The 16,237-nt window shown below is 49.0% G+C and overlaps 1 protein-coding gene across 2 annotated transcripts in view; it reads right to left on the bottom strand.

Moving 5' to 3' along the window:
- SCLT1 (sodium channel and clathrin linker 1) overlaps nt 1-16,237 on the bottom strand; it is a 558,774-nt gene that overhangs the window by 317,544 nt on the left and 224,993 nt on the right. For both annotated transcript variants that reach the window (XM_078677643.1, XM_078677642.1), the window contains exon 9: nt 1,105-1,195. In XM_078677643.1, coding sequence (XP_078533769.1) covers nt 1,105-1,195 — 91 coding nt within the window. The remainder of the gene's footprint in view (nt 1-1,104; nt 1,196-16,237) is intronic.

Below are 16,237 nucleotides of genomic sequence, written 5' to 3'. Positions count from 1 at the left end.
ATGGGTCTAGCACGGTCATTTGACACCGAGGGAGGTCTTACAAAAATCCAACTAGAGCCCCTGGAGGCTCTCCGGGACCTGAAGGTGCAGCAGAGAAAGCCAGAAGTGTTTGAAAAATGTACAACATTTCTTCTTTGAAGGCCCAGGCAATTTGGAGCGCACCAGGACCAGATTTGGGTTTGGATCACCTAAGATTGACTGACGCACTTGCGCCATCTCATTTAGTTTTGAGTGGTGGGAATTTGGTTGGAGTTAAGCTTGGCGTTTATGCACTCATGGTCCACTTTTAACTTAAAGGAGTATTTTGAAGGACTGGTGTCTTGTACAAGATCGTGAGCAGCCCTGCGATATTGAGTGGGACTTATGTTTTAACAACAATCTTTTCTTAAGTTCAGCAATAAAGAGCTTTGCCTCCTACTCCCCGGACTGCCTTCGGGTGCATGAGGGTACACCTATCTATCAAATTTCAGTCATAATTGAAGCCGAAGCACCAGAGTCACATTGCATGGATCCCTTGCAACATCTTTTCCTGTAGTAGCAGCACAGCTTGGATTCGATTATTTTCAGGCAAGTCTTCATCTCTGGCACAATGTCTGGGGTAGATTTTGGAGGTGCTGGAAAACCGACTAAGTTCAGATCGGAGCTCTGGATCCACATCGAAGGGCACAGAAAGAAAAGAACTGCACTGGACTGCCACATGCAACTTTGCTGTGTCATTTCCAGGGCGGTACATTGTCACTGCGAAGCCACATGGCGCCAGCTATCTGCACATAAGAGCTTTGATGAAATATTCTTGGGACCCAATCTGGTGCCTGTGGATATTCTAAAGGTGAGGAGTCTGCACTTTGAGGTAGCAGCCTCAGCTTGAGATCATATGTGTGCAGGCGCCTTTACAGAAATGTGGGGAAAAATCTAAATTAACCCAGGTTGAAGCCTACTCAAATATACTTATCCAAGCCTTAATTAGGCCTCCTTGTACTGATGGTCTTTAAGTGGACAAGGGCAGTATTCATATGTGAATCTATGAACTTTATATTATTGTTTACCATATTCACATTAACATAGACACTTCTTACAAATATACTACAATAGATAAACACCTACCTTTCGCTGCATTTGCTCCTGGTAGTTGTATGTCATTTTAGTCATTTCTTCTACTTTTGTTGTTGCAATTCGTAGATCTACTTTAGCTTCTCTAGAAAAAAACGTGTGAAAACAGAATGCTACTTAAACTTACTGAAATATAAAACAACAATTAATAAAGTAAGACAAACAATTTTCATAGATAACATGAGGCCATAATTACCATGGAAAATACAGAGGTGACATTATACAATACTCGTTGACTTTAAATAAATGCCCGGAAGAGAGAAAATATAGATACAGCTACAACTCCTATGCCTCTGTGGAAAGGAGAATCAAAACATAAGTGTATACTGCATTCTGTCCGATGCAACAACTTGTCATCCCATTAGAAACCAGTCATTGTGCTTGGACCCTTTATCACTGAAGGAACCACAGTACAAATTTAGGTGTAATGGCTGCATCATTGCTACTATAAAAATACTTAAAACAAGAAAAAATATTTTCTTCACTTGAGGTTTCTGATAGCAAAGCATTAAAGGCAATTGCTAGCTGCTAAATATTTTAGATTTAATTTGTATAAAATAAAAGGTTTTGAAGGTAGGATTGTGTGACCTGTCTGCAAATAATTTAATACCTTTTAGATAACAACCTGATGATTGTCTCCGAGGCCTCATCCACTCAAGCTGAATGCATAATCTTAACTCAAAATTGTTAACTGGGCATGGTATGGTCAAAAAGTTTACTATATGATATTTTTTTGTTTCGTAATTGTTTTATTGAAAGTTGGAGAAAAACACAACAATGTAAGTGACTCGCAGCATTATGCACTCGTTGGGGTCTATCGTTATTACAAATATATCTATACAGTTGTGAGGGAAAACTGAAGAATAAGAAGAATGGGTGGAGGGTGATCGGGGTACAAGAGGACCAAGAACGGGAAGAGGGAGGAGGTTAGAGGGGCGAGGTAGGTGAAAGTAAATAAGGGGAAGGGTACGTATCCGCGGGTAGGAGGTAGGTACTCGTCATACTGTATGACAGTGAGGATAACTGTGCAGTATTCGATCTTAATATTATGACCTGTGGTAGATAATAAACTAGTTTGAGGTGCCGAGTACCATTAATGACGTGGGATCCACGTCCTTCTGTGGGAGGCGTGCTGTAGGTTGTGGAGGCAATTGTTTTGAGTAGGGAGCATAGATGGGCAAATGGGGTGAGGGGGAGCAAACAAGTGTCCCAATGACTAGGCAAGGGTTGGAGCATGCTGTGTGTTGCAACAGACATCCCTCTGCAAGACAAGTCTCAGGGGTGGCCAGTCAGGCCGGGTCTCTGAGGGGAAGGCGAGATTAAACATATGGGGTAGGGGTTTGTGGGGGTGGCCAGTGGTGTTAAGGTAAAGGATGGGCCGCATGGCGGCCTCCTAGACTGGAGGTGTGGGTGGAGGGGGAGGCTGGGCAAATGTGGGGAGAGCGGGTGGAGCGAACGACAGAAACAGACAGGGAAAAAAGAAAAAGGGGGGGTTGGGTGAGAAGGGACAAGGGAGGGAGAGGGCAGATGTTTCAGGGGGTGGGCTCTTGAAGGAAGGGGGTCCATGTTTGCTGGAACACCTCCTCCCAATCCTGCAGGCCACATATTTTTTTTTGAAAATCTGTTTATTAGCACAGTAAGTAAAGCAGTTACATACATCTTCGAGCTTAGTAGTAATCAGGGTGGCATATGCATGCGCCTGCTCAGAACATATGATTACATAGTTATCTTGATTTTTCATTTTGTTGATGGCCGCAACCATATCAATTAAACAAACAAACAAACCCCGGTCGATCCAATCCCTCCCTCCACCCTCAAGCAACCCTCCCGACACTCTCTCAACGTGCATATGACTGAAGTATTGTCAAACTGGGTCACCCATGGCACTGTAACATGTAGCTTCATCTATACACACAGGTAGGATGAGGTAAAATGGCCGATGGTTTGGGTTTCCCTGTACCCCATCGTAGTGCACCACAGTCAGTGACGGTGCATGAAAGACTGGTTCAGGACACATTTAGTCTACAAGCGGCGAGTCACATGTATCCCCACCATCCCCGTCATCCCCCGTTTCAAACATTCCCAACGTGGTAAACCATTCCAGCGAGATCAGCGTTTTCCGCAGACCTCTGCGTTCCTCTCGCTGCAGTGCCTCGCCCTCCGCCTTACCCCACCGTACCACCTCCGCTTTCCACAGTTCGGGGTTGGGTGGTTTGGGTGACTTCCACCTCATCGTGATGGCATGTTTCGCCAGCAACAGGGCCAGGTCTGAAAAACGTGTCGCCACGGTTCTGGTGCGTGTTGAGGGTCCCAGCCCCAGCAGTGTGTGTTCTAGTGTAGGTGATCGGGACAGAGCACCCGCCCTCTCAAGCGATTCATGGACAGTGGTCCAGTAATACCCCAACTTGGGGCATTGCCACAGCATGTGTAACAGTGATGCGTCGTCAGTGTCACATCGGGGGCAGTTGCTTTTCGCGTCAGGGAACATCACATGTATGCGGTGCGGGGTCAGGTAGGCTCTATGCAGCAACATCAATTGAATGAACTTGAACTTGGGGCTCCTAGCTACCTTTTTGGGAAACTGAAGTATACGCTCCCACTCTTTGTCTCTCAGGGGCCTACCAATATCTCCTTCCCATTTCGCCCGGAGTGGCGACAGTGTGAGTGCCCTCCCCATCTTGATGCTAGCAGTGAGCCATTTGGTCAGGTGGCCGCCCGTGCCCATGAGGTAGTGCATCGTGATTAGAGGGTTTGTAACAGGCTCCTGGCCCTCAGGTGACCATTTGTGTGTTATATAACGGCGGAGGCCAGCGTGCAAGAGGAATGAGCCTCTAGGAACGCCCTGTGCGGCTCTAAAGTCTTCAAAGGACAACAGGTGTCCCTCCGCAAACAGGTCACCCACATGCGATACTCTTGCGTCGTGCCAGGGCGCTAGCGATCTCGCCGTGAGTGTTCCCGAGCCCAACGGGATGCCCAAGAGCGGGATCGTGGGGGCATAAGATGACTTGGGGGATGTGTACTTTAATGCCTTTCGCCAGTAAGTGATCGCCAGCCTGAGGAGTGGCGGGGCATCTCTCGGTATATCCGAGCTGGGTAGAAGTAATGTGTGTATTCTCCCCTTTTCATGTTCGTCCTCCGACATATTGATCTCCTGAAGATTGCGACCCGCCACCCAGAAGGCCAGCCATTGTATCTGACACGCATAGTTATAAGCTCTAAAGTCCGGCAGGCCCAGACCACCGGAGTCAGAGGGGAGCTGCAGTTTGGATAGACCTATACGTCTGTGGCCGTGTCCCCACACAAGTTCGGTGAGTAGAGTGTCAAGGGTCCTAAATGTCGCTGCTGGGATCAGGAACGGTAAATTGGTGAAGTGGTAGATGAGACGGGGGAGCATCACCATCTTAGATATTGCCGCTCTGCCGGGAATTGAGAGTGGCAGTGTTAGCCAGAATTGGATCTGCGATTTCAGTGCTCTGATGGCCCTCCCAAGGTTGCCATCAATCATCATGTCAGCCTCCCTGTAGATGTGCATCCCAAGGTATCGGAAAGTGGTTTCCGCAATCTGGAATTCGTGGGGGGCGAAGGGTAGGGGGGTAGTCAGGCCTGTGGCTGCAAAGGTGAACCCATAGGACTTAGATGCGCTTATGGTGAGGCCAGAGATCGTCCTAAAGTCCTCAAAGACCTGGGAAATAGGGCTCAAGTCGCCCCTTAAGTCTCGGAGATATAATATAATATCATCCGCGTAAGCGGACACAATATGCGCCGTCCCATGCCTCTGTATGCCATGTCGGGGGGCCATCAACCTAAGTCTACAGAGCATAGGTTCGAGGGCAAGGACAAAGAGGAGGGGGGAGAGCGGGCAGCCCTGCCTGGTGCCCCGTGCTATAGCTATGGGAGCTGATATGTGGTTGGAGGTGCGCACTCTAGCTGTGGGGAAGGTGTACAGCAATCTGACCCAGGCGAGGAATTCGGGTGGTATCCCAAATTTGGACAGTGTGGCAAACATATAGTCCCACCTAAGGGAATCAAACGCTTGCTTCAAATCCAGAGATATGCAGCCTTCGGAGCTCGTGTCCACTCGGTCTCCGAGCATAAGCTGGGCTAAGCGCCTGAGGTTCATGGCCGTGCTACGGCCCGGTACAAAACCACATTGATCCGGGTGGAACAGCTGTGGCACGTATTGCACGAGCCTCGACGCCAGCACTTTGCTCAAAATCTTGGAGTCAGTGTTGAGAAGGGACAGGGGTCTGTAGTCGGCCATCTGTAGCCCGTCTTTGGCAGGCTTTAAGAGGGACGTGATCAATGCCTGCATGGACGATTGTGGTAGGGAGGCTGTCCGTAGAGCTTCCAAATAAACAGTGTGCAACCGTGGGGCCAGGAGGTCTACGAATGTTGCATAAAAGTCGGCCGGTAGGCCATCTGTTCCGGGGGCCTTGCCCTTCGGGAGAGCTTGTATTGCCTGCCTGATTTCCGCTATTGTAATGGTACGCTTCAGGTCTTTGGTTTGCTTGTCAGTGAGTTGGGGTAGGTCTAGGTCCCTCGTGAAGGCCTCAAATGCAATCTCGGATAGGGGCCGTGGGGGGCTGTACAGCGTGGTGTAATAGTCCTTGAACGCCGTGTTAATCCCAATTTGGGTGGTAGTTGGGCTGCCTGTCTGGTCTAAGATTTTCAGGATAGGGTGGTTAACTGAGAATCTCGTAGGAGGCGAGCTAGAAGGGGACCGGCCCTATCTGCCTGTGTGTGCTGCCTATTCGTGTATTCTCTATAGTCTAGAAGCCTCAGGTCTTCCAGCAGCTCTGCGTGTCTAATGTGAGCCTCCTGCAGCGGTGTGAAGGGTGCATTTGTGCCGGCTGCTTCATTCTCTAGGGACGCTAGCGAGCTCTCCACCACCTTCAGTTGACTGATTACCTCCCGTTTCCTGCCCACACCAGCGGTCATTGCTGCCCCCCTCAGACAAACTTTGAAAGCGTCCCATTCCAACTGCCGGGTGCTGGCTGTGTTCACATTTGTGGAGAAGTAGGTTTCTATAGTGTCAGACAGGGAGGACCGGAATACCGAGTCTTCAAGGAGATCTGGAGATGGGGGCCAGCCGCCTGCCCCACTGCCAGGTGAGTTCTACGGGGCTGTGATCGGATAGAGTTTTCCCCATGTGTTGGGTCTGGACAATCGAATTCGCGAGGGAGCGGGAGCAGAAAACATGGTCGATTCTGGTGTGAAGTTGATGAGGTGGGGAGAAAAAAGTATATTCCCTCTCCTGTGAGTGTGTGCTGCGCCATGCGTCTGCCAGATCCCAGCCCTCCGCCCACCTCGTAAGTGCGTCTGCCTGTTTTCTACTCTCAGCAGCCTGTAAAGGGGGATGTGACCTATCCAATGTAACATCAAGCACAGCATTGAAATCACCTCCAATTAGCCAGCGATGATCAGCCCAATCCGCAAGTACCCTGTTCACAGTTAACAAAAACTCCGATTGACTTGAGTTCGGCGAGTACACACACCCAAATACAATAGCATCCCTGTCCAACAGTCCCCGCACAAATACATAACGTCCCTCTTGATCGATTCTTTGCTCCAACATCTGGAAGGGGACAGAGACGCGGAGCCAGATCGCCGCCCCTCTGGAGAACGCAGAATAGGAGGTAGCAAAGAGCTGCCCTCTCCATTTCTTGCGCAGTTTCACGTTTTCAGCAGCGTTCAAATGTGTCTCTTGCAGGCAAGCAATCTGTGTCCCCCTGCAGTTGAGTTGAGCCAAAATCCTATGACGTTTGTGTACTGATCCCATGCCACGTACGTTCCAGGTGCACAATTGGTAATTATTAAGTGGCCCCATAACTATCTGTGTGGTGCGGACAAGTGAAACACCCGGGTGCCCATGTTAGTTCTGCTGTGCTATAAGGTGAGAGTGTCCTGCAAACATGTAACCCCTTAACAAGAAGGTCCCCAAGCCAACGTGCTCGGGAGCCAAACCATGGTGCCCAACGTGGGCACAAGTCAGTGAAGTTCATGTGCATACCGGGGGTGGTAGGCCTCTGGCGACTGTCACCGAACGGCCTGCATGGGCATGATAGCCCTCGACAGTGTGGGCCCCCTATGCAACCCACCATATATGAAAAAAAGGGGGGGATCAGTTATACGTTACCACCCGGAGGGGGATCAATCGCGCAGCAGATCAGAACTCCGCCGCCATCTGGGCTGTGATCTTTGGAAATAGCGGCAGGCTGTCCATTGATCCGGATACCTCCGTGTGGGTGTCGGTGGTGGCGGTGAGTCTGTCTCCGGTTGCTTCCGCGTCGTGAGCGGCAAGTGCCTCCTCTGTTAGTCGCAGCCGCGGTGATGATGACGAGGGGCCCTCCATCTGATTACCAGGAGGGTGCGCCTTCGCTGGTGTTCCGAGGGAAGAGTGATGCCCGGGGCTGGAAGTGCTGTTCCGTCGGTCCGGAGGGTCCCTGTGGGCGTCGCTGTGGTGATCTTCAAACGGGTCCTGTGAGGTCGGTGGTGCCAGAGTGACTTCCATCCATTCCTCCGCCTCTTCCGGAGAGTCGAAGAAGTGAGATTTATTGTCGTGCAGTATTTTTAGCCGAGCGGGGAACAGAAGTGCATATTTTATATTCCTGTCTCTTAATTTGCGTTCCACACCCATGAAGGTGGACCTGGCGCGCTGTACAGTGGGCGTGAAATCAGGGTAGACCGATATGTTCTTATCCTCAAAGCGTATCGGTGCTTTCTCCCTGGCCGCTCGTAGGACAGTGTCACGATCTCTGTAGTGGAGGAGGCGTGCGATCAGGGGACGAGGAGGTGCCCCCGGTTTTGGGGGCCGCGGCGGCATCCTATGCGCCCGTTCTACACTGTACAGGGCAGTGAGGTCTTCTTGGCCCACCAGTTTCCGTAGTCAGTCCTCCACGAACTGGGTGGGGTTCCTCCCCTCGCTTCTCTCCGGAATGCCCAGGATGCGGACGTTATTGCGGCGGGCACGTCCTTCGGCATCATCCACCCTATCCCACAGTTGTTTAAGCTGTTTCTCCACGCTTTCCAACTTCGTGGAGTGTTCCGTCTGCTATGGTACGAGGTCACTCAGCGCCATCTTCTGCTCCGCGACCCGTTCCGCCAACTTGTTATGGTCAGCTCTCAATAGGGACAGGCCAGTCGCCATATTGTCTATGCGCGATTCCAGGGCTTCGCGCGTATTTCATTGAGGATAAGGTCCAACTTGGCGTCCTGTGACCCCTTTCCGGTCGGTGGAATGATGTCCACATTGGAGGAGGCCAGCGGGTCCTCGGAGCCCGTGGACTGCATGTCCGCCGTAGCACCCTGGTCATGAGTCTTGCCCCTGTGTTTGCCCATGGATCTCGTTAGCAGGGTGGCGCTGTAGTGGTCGCAGCAGTCTGCCGCTGCCAACTCAGGTGTCCACTTAGAACGCCGGATAGTGGCTGCAGAGGGTTCAAGTTGTGGTGGATAAAGGTGGCAGCAGCGTAGACCCCAGGATTAGCAGGGACTGTGCAGGCTCGCTGTACGTGGCGTCGCTGTTGGGTGGGCCGGTGTTCCACTGGGGGCCCTGCGGGCAGGCGTGTCCCCGGTTTTGCAGGGGGGGACGGGGGGAGACAGTATGGCCCAGGCTATCAGTAGTCGAGCCGTGAATCCCAGCCAGGAGCGCGACAGACGACAGGACTGGAGCGTTGTGGCAGGGCGCCAAGGCGCGTTTCGCACTCCCTCACCGTGGGCCGGAGCCGGCAGCCCAGGTATCCGGGGTCCGCTTCTCGCCGCGAGGTGCGCTGTTCCCCGCTGCGCGCCACCCCGTGTCGAGTCTTCGCTCCCGGCCCGCCGACCGGTAAGCCAGGGGGCAAGCAAGATGTCACAGTCCAGACCCGGGGGTCCGGCCCCGGCCCGGGTGTGGAGGCAAGATGGCGCTGGTGAAAATGCGCCTCAGAGTCGGGCCGTCCCACGACCCGTAGTGCCCGATGAAGTCCGGGGGAAGCCGGGCCCACAGCGCCGGTGTTGGGTGACTTGTATCGCCCGCCCCGCAGTCCTCGCCAGCGCTGTTGATGGTAGGCGTGCTGCTGGCTTGCGGGCGGGCAGCGATCCGGACCGGGAATGCCCCCGCGTTCTCCACGGGCCTCACAGCAGGGCGGCCGGGCAGGGGCTAAGCAATGGAAAGGGTGGCAGCGGGGCCACAGGTAGGATAGGGCGCCTCTTCGTACTCTGTTACCTCGGCTGGTGTCTCGGGGTGCTTCCAGTCCAGGGTCCCGATCGGACCGCGATAGCAGCTGGAGGCAGGTCGGGTAGGCGACTCACTTGAGCCCGGGGCTTCTCACCGTCCCGTAGGCCGCAACAGGTGCCGCAGCCACAACGCTCATTTGATGCGGTCCGAGGGGAGAGATACCGCTCCGCTGCACGCAGCTCACCCCCGGGGGCCTCCGGCACAGGAATCAGGTGGGCTGCAGGTAGGGGTTGCAGGATAGATTGCAAGTATTTAGGGCTAAGGACGGAGCCTGAAAACTACACGTCCACCATCTTTGGCTCCAGGCCACGCCCCCCCTCCTGCAGGCCACATATAATGCATTCATGGGACGCCGTTTGGACCATTACCACTATCCAGTACTCCTGCGAGGGAGGGCAAGCAACCTCCATTGTCGTAAGATGCCGATTTTGCCTCTAGCGGGCGCTGTGTGGAACAAGCGACGTTGCAAGTAGGTAAGGTCAGAAGAGTCTCTGACATCATGCAATAAGATAGTGGAGGGGGGAGAGGCATTGACACCCCTCATAACACAAATGGAAACAGATTTTGCTAAATGGTCCATCCTATGATTCTCCTGGTGGGGAAGAGTGCAGGACGTACGAATGGTCACACTAACCCGCTTCACATATACCCTAGGAATGCTGCCAATTGTGGCGCCTCTGGCTACTCTGTGCCGCATAGATGCCCCAATAAAGGCCTTCGTCTGGGGCTCCACCCATCCCTGTCTAGCCACAGCCAAACTTATAACCTGCCGTTCCCACGGTGGCTTTAGTTGACCATTTCTTGAGCACTACTCCCTTGCCCTACACCTCTCACAGCTAGCCTACCTACTCCTTGGAACCCCAGACCACCACCACTGGGTCACAACGGATCGCTCACTCATAGGCTGCGATGAAGGCCTCGGTTTCCTTTATTGAGACCACATCCCTCATAAGTCCACCCCACACCCAGTAAGGCAGGCCACACATAAGACATGACATCGGGCAAATCGCCTCCTGAGGGTAAATCACTGACTGCACTCCAAAGCCCCACTCTGGGGAAATAACAGTATCCGCATAAACGGGCGGGCACTCCAGTGGCCTAGTTGGAAAGTGGGAGGAATTCAGGCACTGGATCAGGTCCTTCAAAACAGTGGGTTAAAGCCCTTCGCCCAGCTTTCAGACTCCCCTCGCAACATGCTTGGCAACACTTACAAATATAACACTTCCTGAGACGCTGCCTTGGCTCCCATCCTTGGATACTGGAACCCTCACCTATACTGGAATACCCCCTGTTTTTTAATTTATTTTAATTTTATAAAGATTATATAGCGCAAACAAGATCCCAAGGGATACCAAAGGGCTTTATACAGGGATGAAACGGAGAAGAAGACTCCAGTAACGATATCAAGCAACAGTCTCAAACAGTTGTAGTCACAATAATCACAAATAAATGGTACCAAACTAGTAATAAAATGAACAGGTAAATAACAGGTTGCTACGAGGGCACAGCATACAGCCGAAAGGAGCAGAGAGCAGAAACACAAGTTGGGAGAAAAAAAATGTGGTAGGGTCAATGCAACTCATGATGGTGCACTAGTTGAAGGATCAGTGGTAACGAGCAAATGCACATAGCCCAAATTAAGGTAAGAATTTGTTCATTAGGAATCCTTTGGCTTCAAGTTTGAATGGGGATGATACAAGGGTGCGATGTCGGGGCTATACAGTACCCTGACTAACCACTTACGCGTACAACCGCTCCGTAGAGGTCTACGAGGGGAATGGCAAACATGCCTACATATAACCATCGAGGAAGAGGGCTGGCCGGACATACTTGAAGTCCTTGACAAAGGCACCTGGGAAGCCCGATTGAAATTCTGCCTGTTACAAATTTTACACGATTGGTACTGGACACCCTAAAGCTGCAACGGACAGGGCTATTATAGGATTTTTATCTGAACTCAATGTGTGAAATTTAGAAGAAATCATAAGATTGAGAGTTTATATATTGGTGGATAGGTCGGAGTTTCGTACCCCAGCTGAGCACCATTGTGAGAGATGGTCACCTTCAAGTGTTGTCCTCCTACAAGCACCTTTTAAAAAAAAAAACTTTAGCTTAGTATCTTCAAGTCGACTAAGCATCCTTTATCTTTTGATTTATTCTCCTCCCTTAGAGGATATCTTGAGATTGATTTTCATTCAACCTCATCCCAACTCCAGTTTTGTCTGAAAGTTCAAACGTTTTTTAATGGAAACGAAGGTTAGAATGGCTCAGCACCAACTATAGCTTCCCATGAGGCCAAGTGGTTCTACCAGTTACTGTTTGGAACTGGAAGAGGGTAGGTCAACCAGTATCTTTAAATGTTTATATATCCAGAAACCCAGAAGAAGGATGGTGCAAATGCTTGTTGATTCAGAACAACTCGCTGCAGACTGCAGCAGATATAGGCATGTGAAGGGGCAATGTAAACTATTTATAGATGTTTAGCTTAAAATCATCACAGTTGTTCCTCACTTTATGTAGTTTTAACGTTTATGGACAGCTTGCAGGGTTTTTGAGGGTCCCTGGTTGCCTAGTCAGTTGAACCAACCTCCACACAGAACTTTAAATTGTGCAAATCTTCAAGCAATCAGGTGTTAGTGCCTCTCCTCACTTGGAAGTTCAGGTCTCCTTCTTCATGTCTGGTTACAGTAACAAAATGCTTCAGAGTTCCAGCGACACTGGAGACAGCCCTCTACAAGTGTTCTTGCTCTGTCAAATGCCTTCTATTCGCTTTGCTCTCCACGTCTATAGGATATACAAATGACTATATTGGGGATGCAACTCTTTTTTTTTTTTAACCTATATTTTTCAGTTTTAAAGAAATAAAGACAGCAGCTTGTGAAGCACTGTACTCATTACATGGCGGATCGTATTGGAAAGGACAGTCATTCAACCAGCGAACACTCTGATGGCCTATCTCTGGCACACAATGGTGCGTTCCAGCACACCAAGCTTGCGGACAGATCACCTCAATACTGCTAGAATCAGTCCCCCCACCCCTCCTTGTAGTGGAGTCATAGTCCACACTCGTCTCATCAGTGTCAGCCGTATCAGTGTCTGCATGTGGGCTATAGTTGGTGCTGAGCCATTCCAGCCTTTGTTTCCATTAAAAAAAGTTTGAACTTTCAGACAATTTATTTGCAAGTGTGACTGATATTTATTCATTGTTTTCTCTGGATTCAAGGTGGGAATTATAGATAGACTTTAGGTGGAGGGTGAGGGTGGAATAAAGAGACATCCAAATTTAACAAAATTAAAAACCTCTTGGAATGATGAGGTTGGTTTGTTTGTAAGGATGCTGAAGGGAATCTTCAGAACAATGGCAGCATTATTTAGCTTAAAAAATGTATTATTTATATGAAAATGGAGATTTTCATCAAAAATACAATTTTCGTGGTTTGTTCAAAAGAATCAACACAACCTATCAAACCAGATGTGCAAGGTCGAAGGACATGTGTAGCTGATTTGTCTGATAATGGCGAGGTGGAGGCTGAGTGCAGGGCCTGCATCCAAACCCTATGCTCAAACAAGCAGGCTTTAGCTAAAAGCTGTGTCAAGCTGGTTTGGGTTGGACAAGAGCTGGTGCAGTGCAAATACCTGAAAAACCTGTACAGCTAGTTTGGGTGAGAAAGGGGCGGATGTACACCCTCATAAGAGGTCACGCTCTTTGTCTCGATTCCACTGCGCTGAGCTAAGAGCTGCTACAAGGTGTTGTGTGCTGGATAAACAAAGAATCCTGAGCCTAGAGGTTGCTTGACTGAAGGCCTTGCACTGCTGCTTTGGGTGTTCGGTGTATGCAATGGCAGGAGGCCAGTGACTGTGCCCTCTATTTACCCAAACAAGCCAGCTTGTTCAGACAAAAGCCATAGATATTTGGTTTGAGTGAGGCTAGGGTTAGTAAAGTACCTAAATAGAGGCAACTGCAACAACAACAAGGTGATGAATGACATGCTTGAATTAATATCAGCGACTGGCAATCGCTCGGCGACATTTCTGTTAATTATTTTTTGGCCCCTGTGCCACTCTAGACTGGAGGCCACCTTAAGCAAATCAGTACCAACCCTGCTCCTGCATTTACTGTGCCACAGGACTCAAGCCATACCTCATTGATGAAACCTAAGTAGGTTGAAACTGGTCTGGGATGGCTTGTGGTCCCATCTGGAGTGGACCAGGAGTGGCAGTTCGGGTTGGACTGTTCCTACTGGAGCAGCATCAAAACCTGTTTGCTTAAGGAGAGTCCCTGTCTTGAATGGAAGGGCGGGTGGAAAGTGATGATTTGGATGGTCTGAGGGATTGCCAGTGGCTGAGATTGAGTCAAGCATTCCTTTAATCTCCTTATTCATTGCAGTAGCCAGAGGCAAGGACTGTGTTCATAGCATGGAGCCTGCTGTACATGGCTGAAATATGGGCAAAAGGTTTACTTGGCAGTTGTCAATGCTTGCTTCCAGCCTCAGTCCCACACAAAACAGCTGAACAAGGCAGAAAGCAATTGGTGTTAGTGGGATAGGGGTTGTGCACAGGCCCTTGCACAAGACTAGTCCCTGTGGACAGAGTCTGCTGTGCATAGTCATACGGAATAAGCAGCTGCCCTGGCTAAGAAAGGGCTGGGTCCACTGGCAAAGTCAGATGGCAAAGTTCACTCTTTCTGCTGAAAGTTGCATGCGATGGGTTCCAGTGCAATATACATAGAGGCAAATGTAAAAAGTTGCTTCTGTCGAATTTGAGTTTAATAGGATTTGCAATTTTGGCAAAGTATAAAGGAAAATGGCTACGGTTAATAATGCAGACTTTTTTTCCTTCTTGTAATGTGGCAATTTATACATGTAATCTCATTACAAACTATTGTCAGGTTAAACACACAATTTCAATAATTTAATTCTGGGCTTAACCCCGGTAACTATGGCACAGAGCAGTCAAGATAAACTCAGGGAAAGTGTATACATTATTCAACAGCACCAAAAAAAGGGGAAAATACAACATAATAAAAATACCATAACCAATTTTTTAAAAATCAAGAAACTTTTTATAAGAAAAATGACACCAACATGATTTAAATCCAACCTGAGGACACAGAGATAAAGTGCCAAGAAAAAGTAAAGTGCCAATCAGAAGTCTGTTACTGGTTGACTAGGACTTAAGTGTGATTTCAGGCTGACACGATGGAGTGAAGGTCACATACACCAAGTGGGTCATCCTGATTAAAGTTTTTACCTTCAAACTTAGGGCCCAATTTAGAATTTGGAGGACGGGTGCTTGGTTACCAAAATGATGGATATCCCGTCCGACTTATTACAAGATCCAAAGGATACAAAGCATTTGTTTTAATGCAGACTGTAACTAAAATTTTGTGATGGAGCAACCTGTCCACCATACTCTAGCTCAGGCCCTTAGTCTTTCTTATGTAAATCTAAATTCTCCAGCAGGACATCGTTGAAAACTGTTTACAAGCAAAGTCCTCTTGAAGTCTGGTAGTCGTTGGACGAGGCTGAGATTAAGCTCTTGGTTTTGGCAGGAAAAGCTCAGAGCAGAAACCTTATAGATTTGTATATTGGAACTTAGCCTCTCCTTTCAAACTCCAAAACTTCCAGAAAAAGACTGGCAGGTCGCACTGAAGCTGAATATGTTAGCCATAAGGGATTTCTGAAATCTTCTTTTGGGTAGGAAAATACTCCGACAGGACCAACCTGATTTCCTTGCCAGCCAAGGTAGCACCTTGGGAGGAGAGCCGTCGGTGGTTAGTCACCCCTGAGGTCGAAAAGTTTACGTGTCACAACTTTTTGGAGTGGCTGTTCCTTGTCATCTCTAAGGCTTAAAAAAACTCAGGAAAAACACTTATGGTCCAAGACCCACTCCAGTAGAGGCTATATGCACCCATATGTACAGCCCAGTCCAAATCCACTTGCCAACGATCAACTGATCACTACAATAAAATACCTCTTGCAGCTTCTAATGTCTCTGAAGCTACACAGGAGGTCAGTCAATTGAACCTTGGAGTCTTGCCTGGGCACAAGTGGGATCAGATGCAACACTTCGGGTCTCCACACAGGTTATAGACAGTAGTTCCAGATGTGTTCTGAGGAGCTAGGGTTGAGGTATCATTCCATTGATTGGCCAGTTGGTTGGGGTAATTCCTGGACACTCCTTAATCAATAGGCAAAAGGTTTCCAAGGGCAAACCTTCCCCATTGTACAGCATATCCTGTCTACCTTACTACAAACTATCACACAGTGCACCATTCGCAGGGACTCTAATGTCAATTTACCAACTGGTTCTGGGATCAGCTCTCCCTCCCACTGGAATGGAGACAGGCTGCCTACGGTTGGCCCTGTGATGAAAGGACCGCTTCTTCCCAGGCCTTAATTTACAGTTAACTGTCAATGGGTAGATTTCACCCTAATCCCTTTTGAGTTAATCAAGTTCCTGCACTCTCCACAACTACCTTTCCTGAGAGAGAATGTGTCCTATTTCTCACACACTGGCCTTTCTAGCAAAAGGCACAAGCCATTGTTTCTGCACTGGGAACAGTTTTCATACCTCATCAAGGAGAAAACACTGACAAAGGAGCAAGCTGCTACTGGGCCAATGCAAATTAGCCACTGGTGTTTCCAGTCTAAACTTTGAAAAGTTAATTTTCATACATATGTATAAAACAACTGTACAATTGAAGTAGACTTTTAGTAAATATTAACAATAACGTTTGAATACATTGTGTAACTTAGTCCAAAGAAATATTACAGAATAAGAACTTTTTTTTAAAACCTTTATTTTTTCATTTTTGTTGTTCACAAAACATCAACTGCGCAGTCAGAGTGTTTACCAACCAGCCTCCCTGTACCTTATAAGCAGTACATCGAGCATCATTTTATACATTGAATA

Source organism: Lissotriton helveticus, chromosome 2_1, assembly GCF_964261635.1.
Source record: "Lissotriton helveticus chromosome 2_1, aLisHel1.1, whole genome shotgun sequence".
Lineage (NCBI taxonomy): Eukaryota > Metazoa > Chordata > Amphibia > Caudata > Salamandridae > Lissotriton > Lissotriton helveticus.
The sequence above is the reverse complement of the archived record's forward strand: the minus strand, read 5'-3'. Positions and strand labels throughout refer to the sequence as shown.